Genomic DNA, 19,730 nt, shown 5'->3' on the forward strand with positions numbered 1-19,730 from the left:
TGTTTGGGGGTGATTTACTAATTATGCGCTTTCATCGTATGGGACAAATGGGTTTATAATCTAGTTGATGAGATATCAATTTCAATTAGTTCCTTTTCCCATACATCCTTCTCACGAAATTAAGTTTGGAAATACTTGCGATCAAATGGCACGGGAAGTTGAGCAAGAATTTGAATAGGAGACGAAACGTACAGAGCTGCCGTAGAGCGCAGCTTGAGTAGACAGTTTATTGGGCGTGGGTTAGTTGCCAAGGGCAACGAAAGTGAATAGGAAATTTTTCACGTGACGCCTCTTCTCCAATCCGAGTATAACATAAGGTTTAGCGCTTAGCGTTTTCACAGTCTAGTGAAAAATGCGAACCATATCGACACGCAACGCTGTGCCGCTCCTATGGCTGTTTCTATTTGTTGTCCATTGGACGTCAGCAGCTTCATTCAATTTGACCATTTTGCACACAAACGACATTCACTGCCGTTTCGACGAGGCCAACAAAAATGCCGGGACTTGCAGACAACAGGACTCGGATAAAGGCAATTGTTTCGGCGGCTACGCTCGACTCGTCCACCAAGCGCGACAAATCCGGAATCAGCATCCGAACACGATTTTTCTCAACGCTGGCGATTTCTTCCAGGGCACCATGTGAGTCTCATCCATCTAAAAAAATTGCGGCAAATTTGAAAACTGAATTTTCTTTCTACTTTCTTTTACATTCGGTTTATTGAACCAATTTGCCGTCACCGCTCAACAGCTGGTATAGCATTCACAAATGGAAGGCCGTTAGCCACTTTGGAAACATGCTAAACCTAACCGCTATGGTAAGTTATTTTTTGTTTACTTTTCACTCTCAAATTCCTAACGTACGAACCCTTCAGCGATACGATCGTGGGCTGGTTGTGGCCTACTTTTTAGCGAAATCTTTTCAAAGAACTGGCTGTCGACTTGCTGCTTATCTCTTTTTAGTTTCGTTGTCTAAATTTTTTACAAGACGTCATCGTGTTTAATGGTCACTTTCCAATCCGATGATTTGGCAACGAAGGTTATGCTGAATTCCCCATTGTCTATTTTGTTTTTGTAGTCGAAATGTTTGTGTTTTTTCCTTGTTCATCGACCTGGTTGTGGTTGCCGCCCATCCGTGTGGCGCGTTAGATTCAAATGTGTACACATCCCGATAGCATTGTTTTTTTTTGGTTTGTGAATTATTGATCTATCACGTACGGTAATGATGTTTGACGTAGGGGGAAAACCGGATTTTTTAAAACGTTTTTGTGCTTTTATTTCACCACAATAAATGGGGAAACGCCCCACTTCCCGGTACTTGGTCGTGAAAGCCTTTTAATAAGGATTTGTTTACGTCGTTTACCGTCGTTTACTATACTATCCCCTTGCTAATGCTCTTTCATCACCCATTGGTTTGATTTTAATGTGATTGTGGGTTTCCCTGTATTAATTGCTTTTTCATTCAATTTCTTTGTTTTTTATAGTCTCTTGGCAATCACGAATTTGACGATGGAGTTGACGGGCTTATACCATTTGTGGAATCTGCCAACCACCCGGTAAACACTCAAATGTGTATTTTTAAAATAATTAGACTATTTAAAAAAATATTTTTTAAATCAATAAGGTGTTGGCAGCCAATATTGACAGCAGTAATGAACCGCGGCTGGATGGGAAAATTTCTAAATCGATCGTCGTGCAAGTTGGGGGGAAAAGTGTTGGAATTATTGGTTATCTGACTACAGAAACAACGGTAATATAAGTTTACCTTTAGACAATCCAGCGAATCTGTAAAAACTAAAAATTTGTTTCCTTTGGCTTATTACGATCAAATTGTGTAGTATATCTCCTCCGCGGGTAAAGTCAAAATCTTTGACGAAGTTCAGGGCGTTCGGGATGAAGCGGAACGCCTCAAGAAGAGCGGAGTCAATATTCTGATTGCAGTCGGTCACGCGGGTTATCTAAAAGATATGGAAATTGCTTCAAAAGTTCCAGACATCGACGTGGTGGTAGGCGGTCACACCAACACTTTTCTGTGGAATGGTAACGTACAACTTTATAGTCTAATCTATTGGCTCGTTTTTGTTTTCTTTATTCTGAGTGTTTAATACTTCCTTATCCGTTAGGTCCGGCTCCATCAATCGAAGAGCCACAGGGACCGTATCCGACTATGGTGAAACAGCCATCTGGGAAAAGTGTGCCAGTCGTCCAAGCTTTTGCGTTTGGCAAATACCTGGGTAACTTGATGGTGACATTTAACGACGAAGGAGAGGTCATCGCCGCAGCAGGTCTCCCTATTCTTATGGATAAGAGTATACCTCAAGGTAGTATTTTATGCCAAGCCAAATTTTATTGATCAACGCTGTGCCTTAATCAAAGTTTTCAAACAGATCCGAGCGTCTTGCAGGAATTAATTCCTTTTCGTAAAGAAGTTGAAGCATTATCCGAAAAGGAAGTTGGGAAAACTCGGGTTTTCTTAGACGGAAATCGACTGTCATGTCGAATGGTTGAATGCAATCTCGGAAATTTCCTAGCTGACGCGTACGTCGATTTGGTAAACAACCGAATTTATTTATTATGAAAGATGCTATGCGGATTTAATGATGCCTATTATTTCAATGCAGTTCACTAAGTTTGCAGGCGAGGGCCAGTGGAATAAAGTAGCTATCGCTCTCGTCAACAGCGGAGGAATTCGGGCTTCTATCGACGAACGTGCTCAAAATGGTCGGTTGAATTATTGTTTTTAGTTTCGATTTGTTGGATTCAATGGCCTAACTTTGATTGACAGGATCCATCACTTATGGCGATCTCCTTGCTGTCGCTCCTTTCAGTAATACGGTCGATATTATCAAAATCAGCGGCGAAACGCTGAAGAATATTTTCGAGTTTACTGTGCACGATTATAATCCTACAGCTTTGGATCCTTTCGGTGGATTTCTGCAGGTTGCAGGTGAATTTGTGGCGATACCTTTTCCATGCTGTGTTGTTTAACTCTGTTATACTGACACCAACAGGTGTACGTGTTGTCTACGACATCTCTAGGTCCAAAGGGGACAGAGTAACGGAACTTTTAGCACGTTGCAATAATTGCCGCATTCCAATTTATCGTCCCGTACAGCCTGAGGTTCTTTTGATACATTTTACACGGAAAAAATATTAATATTAATTCTGAAATTGTATTTGCACAATTACTAGGAAACTTACGACATCGCAGTGGCTAGCTTTTTTGCGGGTGGAGGAGACGGTTTCGCCATTAAAGGAAACATTATTGAACATACACTTACGGGTGACGCCTAAAAATTTCAATTTCGTTTAGTCAGAAATCTCACTGATCCTTCGCTATTTATTTCGCTATAGGTAGTCTCGATGTAGACACGATTATTGGTTACATGGAAAGGATTTCACCAATTACGACAGGTGTGGAAGGTCGAATCCGCTTTACCAATGAAACAATGGCTTGTGGAAAAACGAAAAATAATGCGAATTCAGGATCGACAAATCTTTCTGGTTTCGCAACTTTCGCTGTTCCCATATCTTCATTGACGGCACTTCTACTATACTGCTCTCTCAAACAATAATAAAGTAATACCAAGAACATAATATATTTCATCAGTTCGAAATCATTTGCTGAGATGAATTTAACCAACGTTTTTTTTATGATAGATCCCTTTTGTACTAATTTATCAAAGTTCCTCAATAGGCAAATAAAATGCCATTGTGTTTCATCTTATAAACTTGTCAAAGAACATTTTTTACAATAGTTACTTATTTCAGAAAAACTGCCTAAAAAAAATTAAATTATGTTGTTTCACCAGGTGGCAGATTGATATTTCAGTTTTCAGAGTTTTGTCTTCACAAGTTTTGGTAGGGGTATGGAGAGAGTGTTTACAACTTGAAACAGGGAAAAATTAATGTGAACATTTTTGCCTTAAAGAACACAGTAATTAAAAATAATTTTGGTAAAATAACTTGCAACATCAATTATTTTGCTTCAGAAGCCATAGGTTGTGAGCTTGCATTATTGGATTAGACCATTTCATTTCTGTTGTCAATAGTTGGCCAGGTACATGAGAACTGCTGAAAGCTGAAATTATCTGGAAACTTTTAGTCAAGAATTCAGTAACAATCTTTGGCTAAAGATTGTGTGATCTATCACTTAAAAATAGTTAACTTATTATCCGATCTCCTTAAATTTTTTTAATTGTTTTGAAATTTGATTTTTTTAATTGTTTTGAAATTTGAAGTAACGAACGACGTGTCATACTGTCATGTGATGAGTGTGCAACTAACTGGATTCAAAACTCATTAATAGATGTCGCCAGTGTCGCCCTTGTTGTTCTTATATCGTGAAACGAGGCGAAATGGGCGAAACAAATTGTTGCTGATGTAATTTCAAATACCGAATTTAACTCCATATCTAATGTAGGTTCAACTGTCTTATTTTTATGTTATTCTAACTTATTTCTTCAAATTCTAGCTGCATATTGTCAGTCATTCCAACAAGTTGACTAGTAGCGCTCAGTCAATTTCCATCCATTAGATCCTCATGCTGTCAAAAGCATAAAACATATGTTTGAAGCCCACACATAGAGGAATACAAATGTATCAAGATAAGGTATTTCCCCATGACTGCTAAGTGCTACTAGACCATTACAATTCAGATTTTCATAAAACACGGAGGAAGGTATTCTTGCTTATGAACCATAGGATCTTTTCTGAATCTTGAAAGTTTGGTGGCGTACCCTGAAACATCATGTTTATTGTTATGGCTGTTTTTACTTTGGTTTAGAAGGCAACCCAGCTAAGAGTTAGGTAGAGTTTTATTTCTTACAGGTAAATTTGTGTAAATTTGTAAATGACATATTTGTTAAATCCTTGTCCAATTGCTGCTTCGAGTTTCAGTGGCATGAAGAGTGTAAAGTGAATAACCCGCCATGTGTATGTACATGTACCAGATCTGTACATGAAAACATATATGTACATGAGTACAGATATATAATAGGAAACCATTTTATTTAAAAATCCATATAGCCAATAATAATTTTATCTTTTCCAACAGATTATGTGCAAACTCGAATGTTACGAATTTCGTTTTGGGGTGAATGGATGAGTTGGCGGTGGTTGCCGTTACTGGCCTTGATATAACTTTGGAAGTATAGCTCTGGACTCTAGGTAACCCTCACTCATACTCGAGGTAACCTGGAAGTCAACGTATATGTGAGGAGTTTTAGATTCGTTACATTTTTTGCATGTCTTCGTTGTGTTTTTTGCATGCAAGTCGACCAGTATGTCCAGTCAGCATGAAGGTCACGAGAAACATTACGTAAAACTGGCATGCGGTGGTGTAGAGGTTGGGTGAGAATGACACGTGTTTCATCATTATCAAAGCAGGTACAATAGCCGCAAGGGTAAGCTATTTGGTATTCATTTTGATATTAGTTTTTGTAGACCCATCCCCCGCAACGTCACCTGCAGAAGGAAAGGCAAGTTTGCATTTCAATCGAAGGTCATGGAAATCATTAAGTAAAACGTGTCATGCAGTGGTGTAGAGGTTGGGTGAGAACGGGACGTTTTGCATCATTATCAAGAAGGTAAAATAACCGCAAGGCTTAAGAGGAGGGGTGAGAAAAAGTCGTATAAGAGGCGAGGGAAAAGTCGACAGGGATCAGTCGAGCGAGTATCTCCGACAAGGTAACAGCTACACTGCACTATCTGCCATCAGCTGCATTCTTCATCGTACTATCAGTTCTCAATCATGGGAAAATTTTCTGTTTGTCGTATTTAGGTGTGTATCAATTTCAATTTTTTTTTTCTATATGCTTCTATTCAGTTATTGTTGAATGGTAATGTTTGAATTCAGCAACTGTCTAGTAAACTATGCTGTCGTACTGTTGTTGGGTGTTGTGTCGTTGATGGCTGGTTCAGCCACTGGTGTACCGATGTCTCCTGGGTATGGCGGATACCAAAGCACTACACTGCCGCCTCACTAAACAACTTACGACACAACCAGTTGCTACACCGATGCTCCCAAGTACTTCACCACCATGCTGCCCCGAGCTACTACACAAAATCCCCGCAATTTTATTCTTCCCCGAGCTACAGTACTGAAGGGTAGAGTACTACACCGAGGCTCCTCAACACTACACCACCAAGGCACAGGAGTTCTACACCACTACATATCATGGGTAAATATTCTGTTACGTCGAGTTTTGATATGCCAACTGCTAAATATACAAATTATTTATTGTCTTAGTCGTATGAAAGGAGAGAAAAGATGAAAGATTTCAGCAGCCGATTGAGCATCTCCGTTACGGCAACAGGAACTGCCGTGCACTATTTGTCATCAACTTCATTCTTCGTCGGATTAAAAGTTTTAAATAAAGGTAAAAAATTTTCCATAGAGTTGTGAATCAACTCTACTTTTTTCTATTTGTTAATATACCAGTACCATAATTGAAAATGTTACAATTATTAATCGTCTAGTAAACTATGGCGTCGTGCTGCTGTTGTTGGGTGTTGTATCGTTGATGGCTAGGTCTACCAATAGTGTACCGATGTCTCCTGGGTATGGCGGGTACCAAAGCACAACACTGCCGTGCCGTCTTACTATTAAGGATCAACTTCCGCTGCTCCAGCTTACTACACTGAGGCTCTCAAGTGCTACTCCATCAAGGCTCCAGATTATTACACCACAGCTCATGTTGCCTCAAGCTACTACGCTGAATGCCCGAAGTATTTGTCTTCCCCGAGCTACACTACCAAAGGGTCGAGAACTACGTCTAGGCTCACAAGTACTACATCACCAAGGCACCGGAGTACAAAAACGGTCGAATACTACACAGAAGTGATCATGGGTGAATATTTTTTTATTTTTCATGGAAATGTGAATTAACTCTATTCTTTTTCTAATAGCCAATATGCTAGTTTTTTTTTTATATTAATGTTCAAATTATTTGTTTGGTACACTATGGCGTTGTTCTATTGTGAATGTTGCAACAGTGATGGCTGGTTCGACCACTGGTGTGACGACTTCTCTTGGGTATGATGGGCGTGAACATTCCGCAACAACCGGTTACTACACTGAGGCCCTCAAGTGCTACACCACCAAGGCTCCAAAACATTACACCATAACTTATGCTCCCCGATGTAACTACGCAGAAGCTCCGAAATATTTGTCTACCAACCTACGATGTTCCAACTAGCTATAAAAATTCTGCCATGTACTATTCTGTTCCCAGCTACTACACCGAGGATTGTCACACCACTGAAGCGTCCATGTACTGCACTACAACCTACGTTGCTCCAGCTTACACCACGAAGGCAGCGGAGTACTACACCACGAAGGCAGCGGAGTACTACACCACGAAGGCAGCGGAGTACTACACCACGAAGGCAGCGGAGTACTACACCACGAAGGCAGCGGAGTACTACACCACGAAGGCAGCGGAGTACTACACCACGAAGGCAGCGGAGTACTACACCACGAAGGCAGCGGAGTACTACACCACGAAGGCAGCGGAGTACTACACCACGAAGGCAGCGGAGTACTACACCACGAAGGCAGCGGAGTACTACACCACGAAGGCAGCGGAGTACTACACCACGAAGGCAGCGGAGTACTACACCACGAAGGCAGCGGAGTACTACACCACGAAGGCAGCGGAGTACTACACCACGAAGGCAGCGGAGTACTACACCACGAAGGCAGCGGAGTACTACACCACGAAGGCAGCGGAGTACTACACCAATATTTTAGTTTTCCTCACTACAACGTACGCTGCTCCAGAATACTACACTGATGTTCCAAAGTACTACACCACCGAAGTCATCTGAGTATTACATCACTACTTACGTTACTACTACCTACTACACCGAAGATTCGAAAGCACTTCTCTGCCTCGGGTTACTACACCACTAAGGCAGCCAACTTGTAACCGTTGATTCGGTTTTCTCAAATCTTATAAATAATAGGAAAGTGGTTGACCTCTGCATCAATAAAAGACTTTACAATTGAGAGAAATATATTGATACAATTTCTTAACAAGACTTTGTATTAAATTAAGTCAATGAACACAAAATCTTAAAGTACGAATTGTTATGTTGTCCCACCTCCACCCACAATTCCACCACATTTTACAGTCACATACATACATATACATACACATATATATACATACACTAAGTTAACCCATTGGCTGCCACGCCATACGACCCGTAGGTTGCTCTCTACTACTTTACGCGCCACGTCTGAAGGATCCATGACCAAGTGGGACTTGCCATTGCTGACAAGTCCGTGCTGAAAAGGGGGAACTATGGTGCATTGCCTGAAACAGGCGCCTTGCGGCAAATTTTGGGCTTGGCGACTCTCCGACCCCGCGGCTTGTAAACCATGAGACCGAACAGCGCGGCCCGTGCTAAGGAGCTAGGGGAAAACAAAGGCGTGGCAGACAACGGGTTAACTAACACAAACATATTACCAACAACAAATGATGATCCGCGCTGACTTTTTGGAGACACCGGCGACGTTTTAGTGTCCATCTTCTCGACGTTTCCTCTGCATTACCTGAATAAAGAGAAAACAATTCTTATTAAGTGACATGCCAATAAAAGTTACATAATACAAATAGAAACAATAATCAGGTTTTTAAGCTCAAAGATTTAAAGATGCAATTTTTTTAACTTAAAATCAAGCTTGCAATATTGAGAACTGTAAACAGAACAAAGCTCACTTGCTAGTTTTTTTTTAAAAATTCCGGAAGTAGACCGGAAGTAACCACAGCGCCTCAACCATTGAGCTGTCGTCAAATTAAATCACATATTCGTGATCTCCATGAAATTTGGGGTCGATTAGGTGTGATTTAAACGAAATCCAAAATTTGGCCAAAATCGAGAATTTTCCTGAACTATAGTTCAGGAAAATTTTGGAAACCGGAAGTACGCGTACGTAAAAAAGATAACATGAACTTTACCACAAATTTGACGAGGATCACGAATATGTGGTTCTTTTGCTCCTCGAATGAATATTTACTGAACTACTGACTGAAATGAGCAAACCGGAAGTAGAAAAAAAAATTCATTATAAAAAATCTAACAAGTGAGCATTGTTGGAGGAATAGTTATCGTCAGTTTCCACTAAAAAATTTCCACACAACAGCTGCCGATAAATGTTTAAAGAGATTTCAAAGTAACTGAAACTGACTGTTTTGACAGCTGAAAATTATCGAAAAGCCATCTAGCGTTAGAAAAAAGAAACGTCTACGTAACACACTTCACTTCTTTTACGCGCAAGAAGGGCCTGATTTTGGAATTACTACACTGACAAGTGTTTTACGCAAATAGATAACTAGTAGACTAGTAGATAATCTACGAAAATAAGTCAATTGTCCGGTACCTGGCCATAATCCCGTGGTGAGTGACTACAGGTGTGTCACAGCAACTGAAGTGATCCAACTCGCCAGTGAAGCAAGAAAAATTGTTTTGCAGCATAAGAAGCACTGAAGCAGTGAAGCTGGATGAGCGTACGTCGGGAAGATAAGGACGTAGCAGAACGTAGGGTGAAGTCCTTCTTCCGTCATGAACAATGATAAGAATTGGCTTAAGGATCTCTTACATGCTCTGTAAAAATGAAATGTATTACATTAACGAAAATATAACAGATATGAAGCATATCAACCTTTACCTTTTCTAAGAAGCACACTGCAATTTTCATGGTGAAAAAACCGTAAAAATGAAACTTTCCTATTATTTATAAGATTTGAGAAAACCGAATCAACGGTTACAAGTTTCTTTATTGTTTTACTCTTGAATCGTCAGCGTCAAAACATAAGAACATGTCCGTATGCAGAGTAACTAAGGCAGTAGTGAAACACAAAAAAACAATTTACAACTCGGCAATCGGCATACTGGCCTTAAAATCCAACACCAAAAGACACCTGTCGCAATGTTGACAGACTTGAAGTTACTAACAAAAGTCTTACATAACAGTTACCCGTATTAAAACCTTTATTTCCTCATTTAAGATCAACAATTAATTCCCAGCGACCAATTACCATGAAATGACCGATAAATATAAATAGCCTCGAGTAGAAATTTCGGCTATAGTTTTAAGGAGTTTCCTTGTAGAAAATTGCGGAATCGTAATTTGGGCTGTTATATTCGGCTGCCTTAGTGGTGTAGTAACCCGAGGCAGAGAAGTGCTTTCGAATCTTCGGTGTAGTAGGTAGTAGTAACGTAAGTAGTGATGTAATACTCAGATGACTTCGGTGGTGTAGTACTTTGGAACATCAGTGTAGTATTCTGGAGCAGCGTACGTTGTAGTGAGGAAAACTAAAATATTGGTGTAGTACTCCGCTGCCTTCGTGGTGTAGTACTCCGCTGCCTTCGTGGTGTAGTACTCCGCTGCCTTCGTGGTGTAGTACTCCGCTGCCTTCGTGGTGTAGTACTCCGCTGCCTTCGTGGTGTAGTACTCCGCTGCCTTCGTGGTGTAGTACTCCGCTGCCTTCGTGGTGTAGTACTCCGCTGCCTTCGTGGTGTAGTACTCCGCTGCCTTCGTGGTGTAGTACTCCGCTGCCTTCGTGGTGTAGTACTCCGCTGCCTTCGTGGTGTAGTACTCCGCTGCCTTCGTGGTGTAGTACTCCGCTGCCTTCGTGGTGTAAGCTGGAGCAACGTAGGTTGTAGTGCAGTACATGGACGCTTCAGTGGTGTGACAATCCTCGGTGTAGTAGCTGGGAACAGAATAGTACATGGCAGAATTTTTATAGCTAGCTGGAACATCGTAGGTTGGTAGACAAATATTTCGGAGCTTCTGCGTAGTTACATCGGGGAGCATAAGTTATGGTGTAATGTTTTGGAGCCTTGGTGGTGTAGCACTTGAGGGCCTCAGTGTAGTAACCGGTTGTTGCGGAATGTTCACGCCCATCATACCCAAGAGAAGTCGTCACACCAGTGGTCGAACCAGCCATCACTGTTGCAACATTCACAATAGAACAACGCCATAGTGTACCAAACAAATAATTTGAACATTAATATAAAAAAAAAACTAGCATATTGGCTATTAGAAAAAGAATAGAGTTAATTCACATTTCCATGAAAAATAAAAAAATATTCACCCATGATCACTTCTGTGTAGTATTCGACCGTTTTTGTACTCCGGTGCCTTGGTGATGTAGTACTTGTGAGCCTAGACGTAGTTCTCGACCCTTTGGTAGTGTAGCTCGGGGAAGACAAATACTTCGGGCATTCAGCGTAGTAGCTTGAGGCAACATGAGCTGTGGTGTAATAATCTGGAGCCTTGATGGAGTAGCACTTGAGAGCCTCAGTGTAGTAAGCTGGAGCAGCGGAAGTTGATCCTTAATAGTAAGACGGCACGGCAGTGTTGTGCTTTGGTACCCGCCATACCCAGGAGACATCGGTACACTATTGGTAGACCTAGCCATCAACGATACAACACCCAACAACAGCAGCACGACGCCATAGTTTACTAGACGATTAATAATTGTAACATTTTCAATTATGGTACTGGTATATTAACAAATAGAAAAAAGTAGAGTTGATTCACAACTCTATGGAAAATTTTTTACCTTTATTTAAAACTTTTAATCCGACGAAGAATGAAGTTGATGACAAATAGTGCACGGCAGTTCCTGTTGCCGTAACGGAGATGCTCAATCGGCTGCTGAAATCTTTCATCTTTTCTCTCCTTTCATACGACTAAGACAATAAATAATTTGTATATTTAGCAGTTGGCATATCAAAACTCGACGTAACAGAATATTTACCCATGATATGTAGTGGTGTAGAACTCCTGTGCCTTGGTGGTGTAGTGTTGAGGAGCCTCGGTGTAGTACTCTACCCTTCAGTACTGTAGCTCGGGGAAGAATAAAATTGCGGGGATTTTGTGTAGTAGCTCGGGGCAGCATGGTGGTGAAGTACTTCGGAGCATCGGTGTAGCAACTGGTTGTGTCGTAAGTTGTTTAGTGAGGCGGCAGTGTAGTGCTTTGGTATCCGCCATACCCAGGAGACATCGGTACACCAGTGGCTGAACCAGCCATCAACGACACAACACCCAACAACAGTACGACAGCATAGTTTACTAGACAGTTGCTGAATTCAAACATTACCATTCAACAATAACTGAATAGAAGCATATAGAAAAAAAAAATTGAAATTGATACACACCTAAATACGACAAACAGAAAATTTTCCCATGATTGAGAACTGATAGTACGATGAAGAATGCAGCTGATGGCAGATAGTGCAGTGTAGCTGTTACCTTGTCGGAGATACTCGCTCGACTGATCCCTGTCGGTTGGTTGGTTTTTTGGAGATGGGGATTGACGTTTTCAGGCCGGCAGGCCTATTTACGCCACTTGCACATGCGTTTTAGGGAGAATGCTGGGCACCGGCTTTAGGTTTTTGGTTTCTCTTGCTAGAAACCGAGTCGGGCTTTGATGCCTATGGCATTAAAGAAGTCCAAAACGGCTTTGAGAGTTACCTCGTCGTTGAAATTAAGCAGCTCTTGCAGTGTGGGAGTGTTTTCGCTCACTACGTTCACCATTTCTTCTCGCTTCTTTGCGTACGCCGGGCAGGCCAGCAGTACGTGTTCGACATTTTCTTTTTCTTCGGCGTCGCAGTTGCTGCAGAGACCGGTCGGATGTTTTTTTCGTTTGAACAGACGATAGTTTAGCGGCAGCATATCGAGGCGAATCTGCGATAAGAACACTTGCTCACTTCTTGACTGGCCGAACAGGGAGGCGATTCTTGACACGACTGGACTGTGTCTGTGGGTGAAACGTCCACATTCCGTTTTTGGCTTGTCCCAGAGGCCTTGCCATTTTTTCAGGAGGAGGTCTTCAACGTTTTCACGGATGTCGTTTGTGTCTCTTCTGCAGCTGAGGCTGGGTTTTAGTTCCAGCCCATTTTTGGCAGCACGATCAGCTTGCTCGTTACCGGATATTCCACTGTGTCCTTTTACCCACGAAAAGCTGACAGTTGTGCCAGCTCTGGAGAGTGCTCGCCAGGTGTCCACGGTGCTTGTTTTGACACTGTTGTTTTCACTACTTGAGTTGAGTATCTGCAATGCCTTTTTTGAGTCTGTTAGGATAACAAAGCTCCCTAGTGTTGCGTGTGCTTCTGCCCACTTTACTGCCAGGTGTATTGCTACGAGTTCGCACTTTGCTGTCGCCAAACCGTCCACCAGACGCTTCTGTTCAACGATGACTTTTTCTGGTACCACAAAGGCAACAGCACATCGCCCGTCTTTTGATTTTGCTGCGTCTGTGTAAATGTGGACCACATTTTGCCATTTCAGGTCGTTTGGTGTGTACGTCGTAACTTCTGGAAGCAGAGCCTGCCATGGCGGGTGCTTGCTGATGGATAATTTCTCGGCTGATTTCGGATGATGGTCCAAGGTGTTTGTCACGGACTCGACTCTGGAGAGAAAACACTGCTTGGCGTTTTTGAACCACTCTTCTTTTTCTGCTAGCAGGTCACACTTCACCTCGTAGCACCTTAAATAATGTTTGACGCTGGCGAGATTTCTCCTAAGGTGCAAGGGCATTTCGCCCGTCTCTCGTAGCAGGGCTTCTGTTGCAGTGTCCCTTGGCGCACCCACCACTGTTCTCAGCGCTTGTGCTTGGATTTTGTCCAGTTTTTTCTTTGCTGTGATAGAGGCGGACTCGATGAGTTCTCCTCCATAGTCGAGTTTTGAGCGGATCAGGGCCTGGTAGATTTGTAGCATGGGCTTTGCGTGTGCGCCCCATTTCGTTCCAGAAATGAGGCGTAGTAAATTTAAAACTTTTGAGCACTTGCTGACGACGTCGTCTATTTGTTTGCACCAATTTAGTTTGCTGTCGAGTGTCATGCCCAGTAGTTTGATTGACTTTTGCACTTGGATGCTAGCTCCGTCTACTGTGATGCTCAAATTTTCGGGTATGTTCCGCTTGGAAAAAACTATTGCTCCGGTTTTTGCTGCCGAAACTAGGAAGCCCCATAGTCTGAGCTCGACGATAACATCTTGTGTGTCCTTTTCTACTTTCTTTCTCAGGAAGTTTAAGTTTCGGTGCTTCTGCCAGATGAAGATGTCATCGGCGTACATTCCCGACATACAGGAGCGGCGTTTCTTGGCAATGTCGTTAATGAGGATAATGAACAATAACGGGCTGATGACACTTCCTTGTGGTGTGCCGTTTAGGCAGGAGAAGAGCTCGGACCGAGTTCCATTTAACGATACTTGTGCTGTCCGACCGACCAAAAAGGAGGTAATCCACTTGAGCATGTTCCCTCTTATGCCGAGTTTTTTGAGCTTGTAAATTAGTCCTTTTATCCAGATCATGTCGTAGGCTTTTTCAAGATCGAGCGTGACTGCCATCACATATCCTTTGTTGTTTAGGGCTGATTGGACCGAGTTTTCGAGCCTCACTAAATTGTCCATAGTCCCTCTGTTTCGTCGGAAACCACTTTGATTTGGGGCGAGGAGGAGATTTTTCTCAAGGTACCAAGAGAGTCTGATCTTAATCATTCTCTCTAGGACCTTGCATGGCACCGGGGTAAGCGAGATCGGCCGGTATGACTCCGGTTTCGATGCAGTTTTGTTTGGCTTCAACAAGGGGATGATCAGCGAGTGCTTCCATCCTTTCGGTAGCGTGCCTTGTTTCCAGGACTCGTTGTACAGGGCCAGTAGCGTACGTAGTGCTGTATCCGGTAAGTGGCGTAGCATTGATAAAGATATTCGGTCGCATCCCACTGCTGTATCTTTTGCTTCTTTTAGGGCGGTCGTCAGCTCTTCCATTGAGAAATCTGCATTCATTTCCGCGTCTCCTATCCGTCCGTCCGGCTCGTCCGCTTCACCATCTTCCATGGACTGTTCGGAGATTCGGCGGTGTTGGAGAAAGGACTCTGAAAGGTTGGTGTCACTGCTTACTGCTTTGTAGTGTTTTGCAAATAGGTTGGCTTTTGCTGATGACTCCGTAACACACGCCCCATTTTTTTCGAGTAGCACCGAGATCGGTTTTGTTTTGTTGTTTCGCCCCAGCATTTGGTTGGTTTTTTCCCAGAGATCACGGGACGTTGTGTTCTTGTTTATTGTGCTACAGTGAGCTCGCCAGTGCTCTTTCTTCGTGTTTCGCATCACCGATCGGCTTTTGTTACGTAAAGTGCTGTATATTTTGTAGTCGTCTGGATTTCTTGATGCGTTTGCTCTCACCCAGGCCTTTTCTTTTTCTTTGATGGCGTCTGCACACGCTGCATTCCACCATGGGACGCCCGGCTTGTGGTGACCTTGTCGCACGACTGGGATGTGGTTGCTGGCTGCTAGGATGATGGCGTGAGTCACATTGTCATTGAAAACATCAATATCGGTGGAGAAGAGGTCCATGTAGGATAAGTCTGCGCACGTTTGAGCAAAGCCGACCCAGTCAGCTTTTTTAAAATTCCACCTAGAGTTGTTGATGCGCTCCACGGGGACCGGTATGGCGATGTTTGTCATTACTGGGTGGTGATCGCTGCCGAACGTTGATTCAGATACGACCGACCAACTACACTTTGTAGCAATATCTGGCGTTGTTATGGTCAAGTCTAGGACGGAGGATGCTCCTGAACTGGATCTGTACGTTATGTTCCCGTCGTTAAGTGCAACTAGCCCGTTTTCTTCGATGAAAGATACAAGACTGAGCCCTTTGTGGTCGTTTTTCTTTCCTCCCCACATTTCGTGGTGGCTGTTGAAGTCTCCGCACAGAAAAGGAGTGGAGTCTGGGGGTAAATCTCTGAGGATATTTTCAAAAACTTGCACATCGTTCTCCTGACTTGAGTGGTAGATATTGCAAATGGAGATGCTTTTTCCGTCGGTGAAAACCTCTACTGCGACTACTTCTAGTGTGGATGGCGGCAGATCAATCTGTCTGAAGGGGGTGCCGATGGCGACAAAAGTCGCTACTCCTCCTCCAATCCTGTCTCTTCTGTCCGCTCTGATGTGATCGAAGCCGTCAATTTCGAACTCTTTAGACTCGTCTAGCCACGTCTCTTGAATGCAAATAATATTTGGAGGGGATGTCATTTCAGATAAAAACTTTACGAACTCGGTTCCGTTTGAGTTAAGGGACCTTGCATTCCATTGGAGTATCCGGATTTGAGTCTTGGGGTTGTTAAAAGAGAATGCTGTAGATCTGGTCATCATGTGGCGTCTTTTGACTGGCTGGTTTGTACACTGGCGGTGCTAACTGCAACGGGGTCGTCTTCTTTCTTTCTTTTGTTCTTTTTTTTCTTTTTGTTCTTTTTCTTCTTTTCTGGTGTTTTCTGGATTCCTGTAGTGAAGGGAGCAGGTGTAATTTCCTCTTCCTCGACATCGTCGCTGTCGCTGCTTTGGTCGTCTTTGCTGCTGTCGCTGTTGTCACTGCTTTCGTGTGTCAACAGAGCTTTGGCTGCTCCGGCGAGGGTTCTTAGGTGTTGGTTGTTGGTGCATGCACTCAGGATGTCCATGAATTGCGCCATTATCTTCATGAAGGCTTCCAGCTTTTTTTCTGCGCTGGACAATTTATCTTTTCTCCCTCTTTGCTGTGCCACCTCTTGGAGGGGCTCGGTTGTTTGTGCATTTTTGTCTGGTGATTCGTCGGAGGAGCCTGCGTTTTTCGGTTCCGAGGTTTTTTCTTTTTGTGTATCGCTCTGATCCGTTGCTTTTGCTGCCGCAGCATATGATTGACCACTTCTTACTTTGGCCACTGCTGCAGATCGAGGGATGTTCTCCACAACTGCTATTCTGATGACAGCCTTTGCTTCTTTCCACTGGGGGCAGCCACGGAAAGCTGCACTATGGGGGCCCTTGCAGTTTGGGCACTTCCAGTGCTCTCTCGTTACCGTGCAGTCTTTGGTGAGGTGCACTCCTCCGCATCTTGCACACCGTTGCTTTCCTCCGCATTCCTTGGCAATGTGTCCCGGCCGGCGACATTTGTAGCACTGGGTAGGCTCTGGGATGTATTGGAATACCCGGTGTATACTGTTCAGTATTTTAACCGAGTCAGGTAACTCCGCAGCTTCAAACGTGACAATGACGCTGCTTGTAGACTTGTATGGGCCCCCGGGTCGGCTTTCTATGCGCGCAGCGTTTACAATTTTGACGACGTTGCCCTGGTTGACTGCACTTGCTTCTTCCAGGAACTCCTCCTTAGTAATGAGGTGATGCACTCCATGTACTACACCTTTGCACGTTTTTGGTACCACCGATATGGTCCATGATCCCATGGTTTGGATGGCCATCACCTCTAGTAGCTCAGCAGCGCCCGTTGCGACAACGGTTAACGAGCCACCCGGGTTTATCTTCCAGCTGGAGACTGAGCCCTTGCTTACTTGCTCGCTAAGGCGCTTATTGATTAGAATCGGGCTCACCTTCTTTAGATCTACGATCATGTCGTTTTCTTTTGCTACAAGGCGGGTTTCGAATGAGGTTGTCATTCTGTTGGCCGGTGGCTGTTTGAATTGTTGGCTTGACTCCGTGGTCGCTTCTGACCTACGGGGAGGAATTGGTGGTGGTTTGCCTCTTGAGGGGAGAGAAGATGATTCTGTTTCTCCTGCCGGGCTTGGGGTTTCGATGTCTTTTCTGCCTCGCTTGTTGGACGGTTCTCCTTTTCTTCCTCTTTGCACAATGGTAAAACCCTTGTCTCGAAGCCACTTATCGGCAGCTGCCTTGCGTCGCCTCCTTTGCTCTTCTTTTTCAGCTTCCGTAGTGGCCTCCTGTTCTTCCGTACGCGATTCCTCAAAGAAATCTTCTTCCATCGAATCCGGCTCTTCTGCGATCCCCTGCTCGTTGAGCATCAACGGGGCCAGGGACGCCCGAGCGCTAGCGGCGGCCGCCTTTGCAGCCCTGATCTCCTCTTCATTCATGTCACCTGCTACCGTCAGGTGGCAGTGACAGTGGAAGTGGGGGGTGGGTTTTTGATTTCACTGGGGAAGAAACAAACACGAGAAATTAAGACTTGATGTCTCCCTTTATTGTCCCAACTTGTGGAACTACAAGAGAAAGCACACTTTGTTTCTTAGATCAGCACTATAATTACACACTGATCGAAAAATTGTTACACTATATTTCACAAAATTATTACGAGCTGCGAGACACAGGTGTACACCTATCGATAGCAGACGAGCTATCCCTGTCGACTTTTCCCTCGCCTCTTATACGACTTTTTCTCACCCCTCCTCTTAAGCCTTGCGGTTATTTTACCTTCTTGATAATGATGCAAAACGTCCCGTTCTCACCCAACCTCTACACCACTGCATGACACGTTTTACTTAATGATTTCCATGACCTTCGATTGAAATGCAAACTTGCCTTTCCTTCTGCAGGTGACGTTGCGGGGGATGGGTCTACAAAAACTAATATCAAAATGAATACCAAATAGCTTACCCTTGCGGCTATTGTACCTGCTTTGATAATGATGAAACACGTGTCATTCTCACCCAACCTCTACACCACCGCATGCCAGTTTTACGTAATGTTTCTCGTGACCTTCATGCTGACTGGACATACTGGTCGACTTGCATGCAAAAAACACAACGAAGACATGCAAAAAATGTAACGAATCTAAAACTCCTCACATATACGTTGACTTCCAGGTTACCTCGAGTATGAGTGAGGGTTACCTAGAGTCCAGAGCTATACTTCCAAAGTGATATCAAGGCCAGTAACGGCAACCACCGCCAACTCATCCATTCACCCCAAAACGAAATTCGTAACATTCGAGTTTGCACATAATCTGTTGGAAAAGATAAAATTATTATTGGCTATATGGATTTTTAAATAAAATGGTTTCCTATTATATATCTGTACTCATGTACATATATGTTTTCATGTACAGATCTGGTACATGTACATACACATGGCGGGTTATTCACTTTACACTCTTCATGCCACTGAAACTCGAAGCAGCAATTGGACAAGGATTTAACAAATATGTCATTTACAAATTTACACAAATTTACCTGTAAGAAATAAAACTCTACCTAACTCTTAGCTGGGTTGCCTTCTAAACCAAAGTAAAAACAGCCATAACAATAAACATGATGTTTCAGGGTACGCCACCAAACTTTCAAGATTCAGAAAAGATCCTATGGTTCATAAGCAAGAATAACTTCCTCCGTGTTTTATGAAAATCTGAATTGTAATGGTCTAGTAGCAGTCATGGGGAAATACCTTATCTCGGCACATTGGTATTCCACTATATGTGTGCTTCAAACATGTGTTTTATGCTTTTGACAGCATGAGGATCTAATGGATGGAAATTGACTGAGCGCTACTAGTCAACTTGTTGGAATGACTGACAATATGCAGCTAGAATTTGAAGAAATAAGTTAGAATAACATAAAAATAAGAAAGTTGAACCTACATTAGATATGGAGTTAAATTCGGTATTTGAAATTACATCAGCAACAATTTGTTTCGCCCATTTCGCCTCGTTTCACGATATAAGAACAACAAGGGCGACACTGGCGACATCTAGTAATGAGTTTTGAATCCTAAGTTAGTTGCACAGTCCGTTGTTTACTTGTTTGTTGTTCATTGTTGTTGTTTTTCAGAGCTATTGGAGTTTAAGAAAAAATTAAGACATTTCAACATATTTATTAAAGTCACTGATGGTCGCAAACCAGAGTCAACAAACGTTTGATGACTCTATAGCAATTAGCAACACAAATCCAGCGTTCCAATAATAGAATCTGCATCAGGCTGGCAATAGGGTCCGGGTCCAACCCCC

General features: G+C 43.1%; 4 protein-coding genes and 4 long non-coding RNA genes across 8 annotated transcripts in view; 3 read left to right on the forward strand and 5 right to left on the reverse strand.

Annotated features, from left to right (window-relative positions):
• LOC124315275 (cytochrome P450 3A2-like) overlaps positions 1-19,730 on the forward strand; it is a 317,765-nt gene that overhangs the window by 118,795 nt on the left and 179,240 nt on the right. The gene's annotated exons all lie outside the window — the stretch shown is intronic.
• LOC124315216 (snake venom 5'-nucleotidase-like) lies at positions 319-3,582 on the forward strand. The gene is made up of 12 exons (XM_046780739.1): positions 319-639; positions 749-815; positions 1,482-1,553; positions 1,622-1,747; positions 1,836-2,037; positions 2,121-2,318; positions 2,385-2,548; positions 2,619-2,718; positions 2,783-2,944; positions 3,009-3,118; positions 3,190-3,280; positions 3,352-3,582. The coding sequence occupies exons 1-12, from the start codon at positions 353-355 to the stop codon at positions 3,570-3,572; spliced, it is 1,800 nt and encodes a 599-aa protein (XP_046636695.1). The 5' UTR covers positions 319-352; the 3' UTR covers positions 3,573-3,582.
• Positions 5,866-6,848, forward strand: LOC124315599. Its single transcript, XM_046781377.1, has 3 exons — positions 5,866-6,179; positions 6,248-6,377; positions 6,478-6,848. The coding sequence occupies exons 1-3, from the start codon at positions 6,039-6,041 to the stop codon at positions 6,840-6,842; spliced, it is 636 nt and encodes a 211-aa protein (XP_046637333.1). The 5' UTR covers positions 5,866-6,038; the 3' UTR covers positions 6,843-6,848.
• Positions 8,396-9,727, reverse strand: LOC124315788. The gene is made up of 3 exons (XR_006911676.1): positions 9,674-9,727; positions 9,386-9,609; positions 8,396-8,557 (listed from the first exon to the last, which is right to left on the reverse strand). It is a non-coding gene; the product is annotated as an uncharacterized LOC124315788 (long non-coding RNA).
• Positions 10,548-11,843, reverse strand: LOC124315707. Its single transcript, XR_006911580.1, has 4 exons — positions 11,772-11,843; positions 11,574-11,703; positions 11,103-11,473; positions 10,548-10,957 (listed from the first exon to the last, which is right to left on the reverse strand). It is a non-coding gene; the product is annotated as an uncharacterized LOC124315707 (long non-coding RNA).
• LOC124316043 lies at positions 12,286-17,865 on the reverse strand. The gene is made up of 3 exons (XM_046781781.1): positions 16,383-17,865; positions 12,488-16,011; positions 12,286-12,421 (listed from the first exon to the last, which is right to left on the reverse strand). Exons 1-3 carry the CDS (start codon positions 17,863-17,865, stop codon positions 12,401-12,403), a joined length of 5,028 nt encoding a protein of 1,675 aa, XP_046637737.1. The 3' UTR covers positions 12,286-12,400.
• On the reverse strand, positions 18,282-18,687 carry LOC124315713. Its single transcript, XR_006911587.1, has 2 exons — positions 18,403-18,687; positions 18,282-18,345 (listed from the first exon to the last, which is right to left on the reverse strand). It is a non-coding gene; the product is annotated as an uncharacterized LOC124315713 (long non-coding RNA).
• Positions 18,961-19,296, reverse strand: LOC124315761. The gene is made up of 2 exons (XR_006911646.1): positions 19,172-19,296; positions 18,961-19,086 (listed from the first exon to the last, which is right to left on the reverse strand). It is a non-coding gene; the product is annotated as an uncharacterized LOC124315761 (long non-coding RNA).

This window comes from Daphnia pulicaria, chromosome 11 (genome assembly GCF_021234035.1).
Source record: "Daphnia pulicaria isolate SC F1-1A chromosome 11, SC_F0-13Bv2, whole genome shotgun sequence".
Taxonomy (NCBI): Eukaryota; Metazoa; Arthropoda; class Branchiopoda; order Diplostraca; family Daphniidae; genus Daphnia; species Daphnia pulicaria.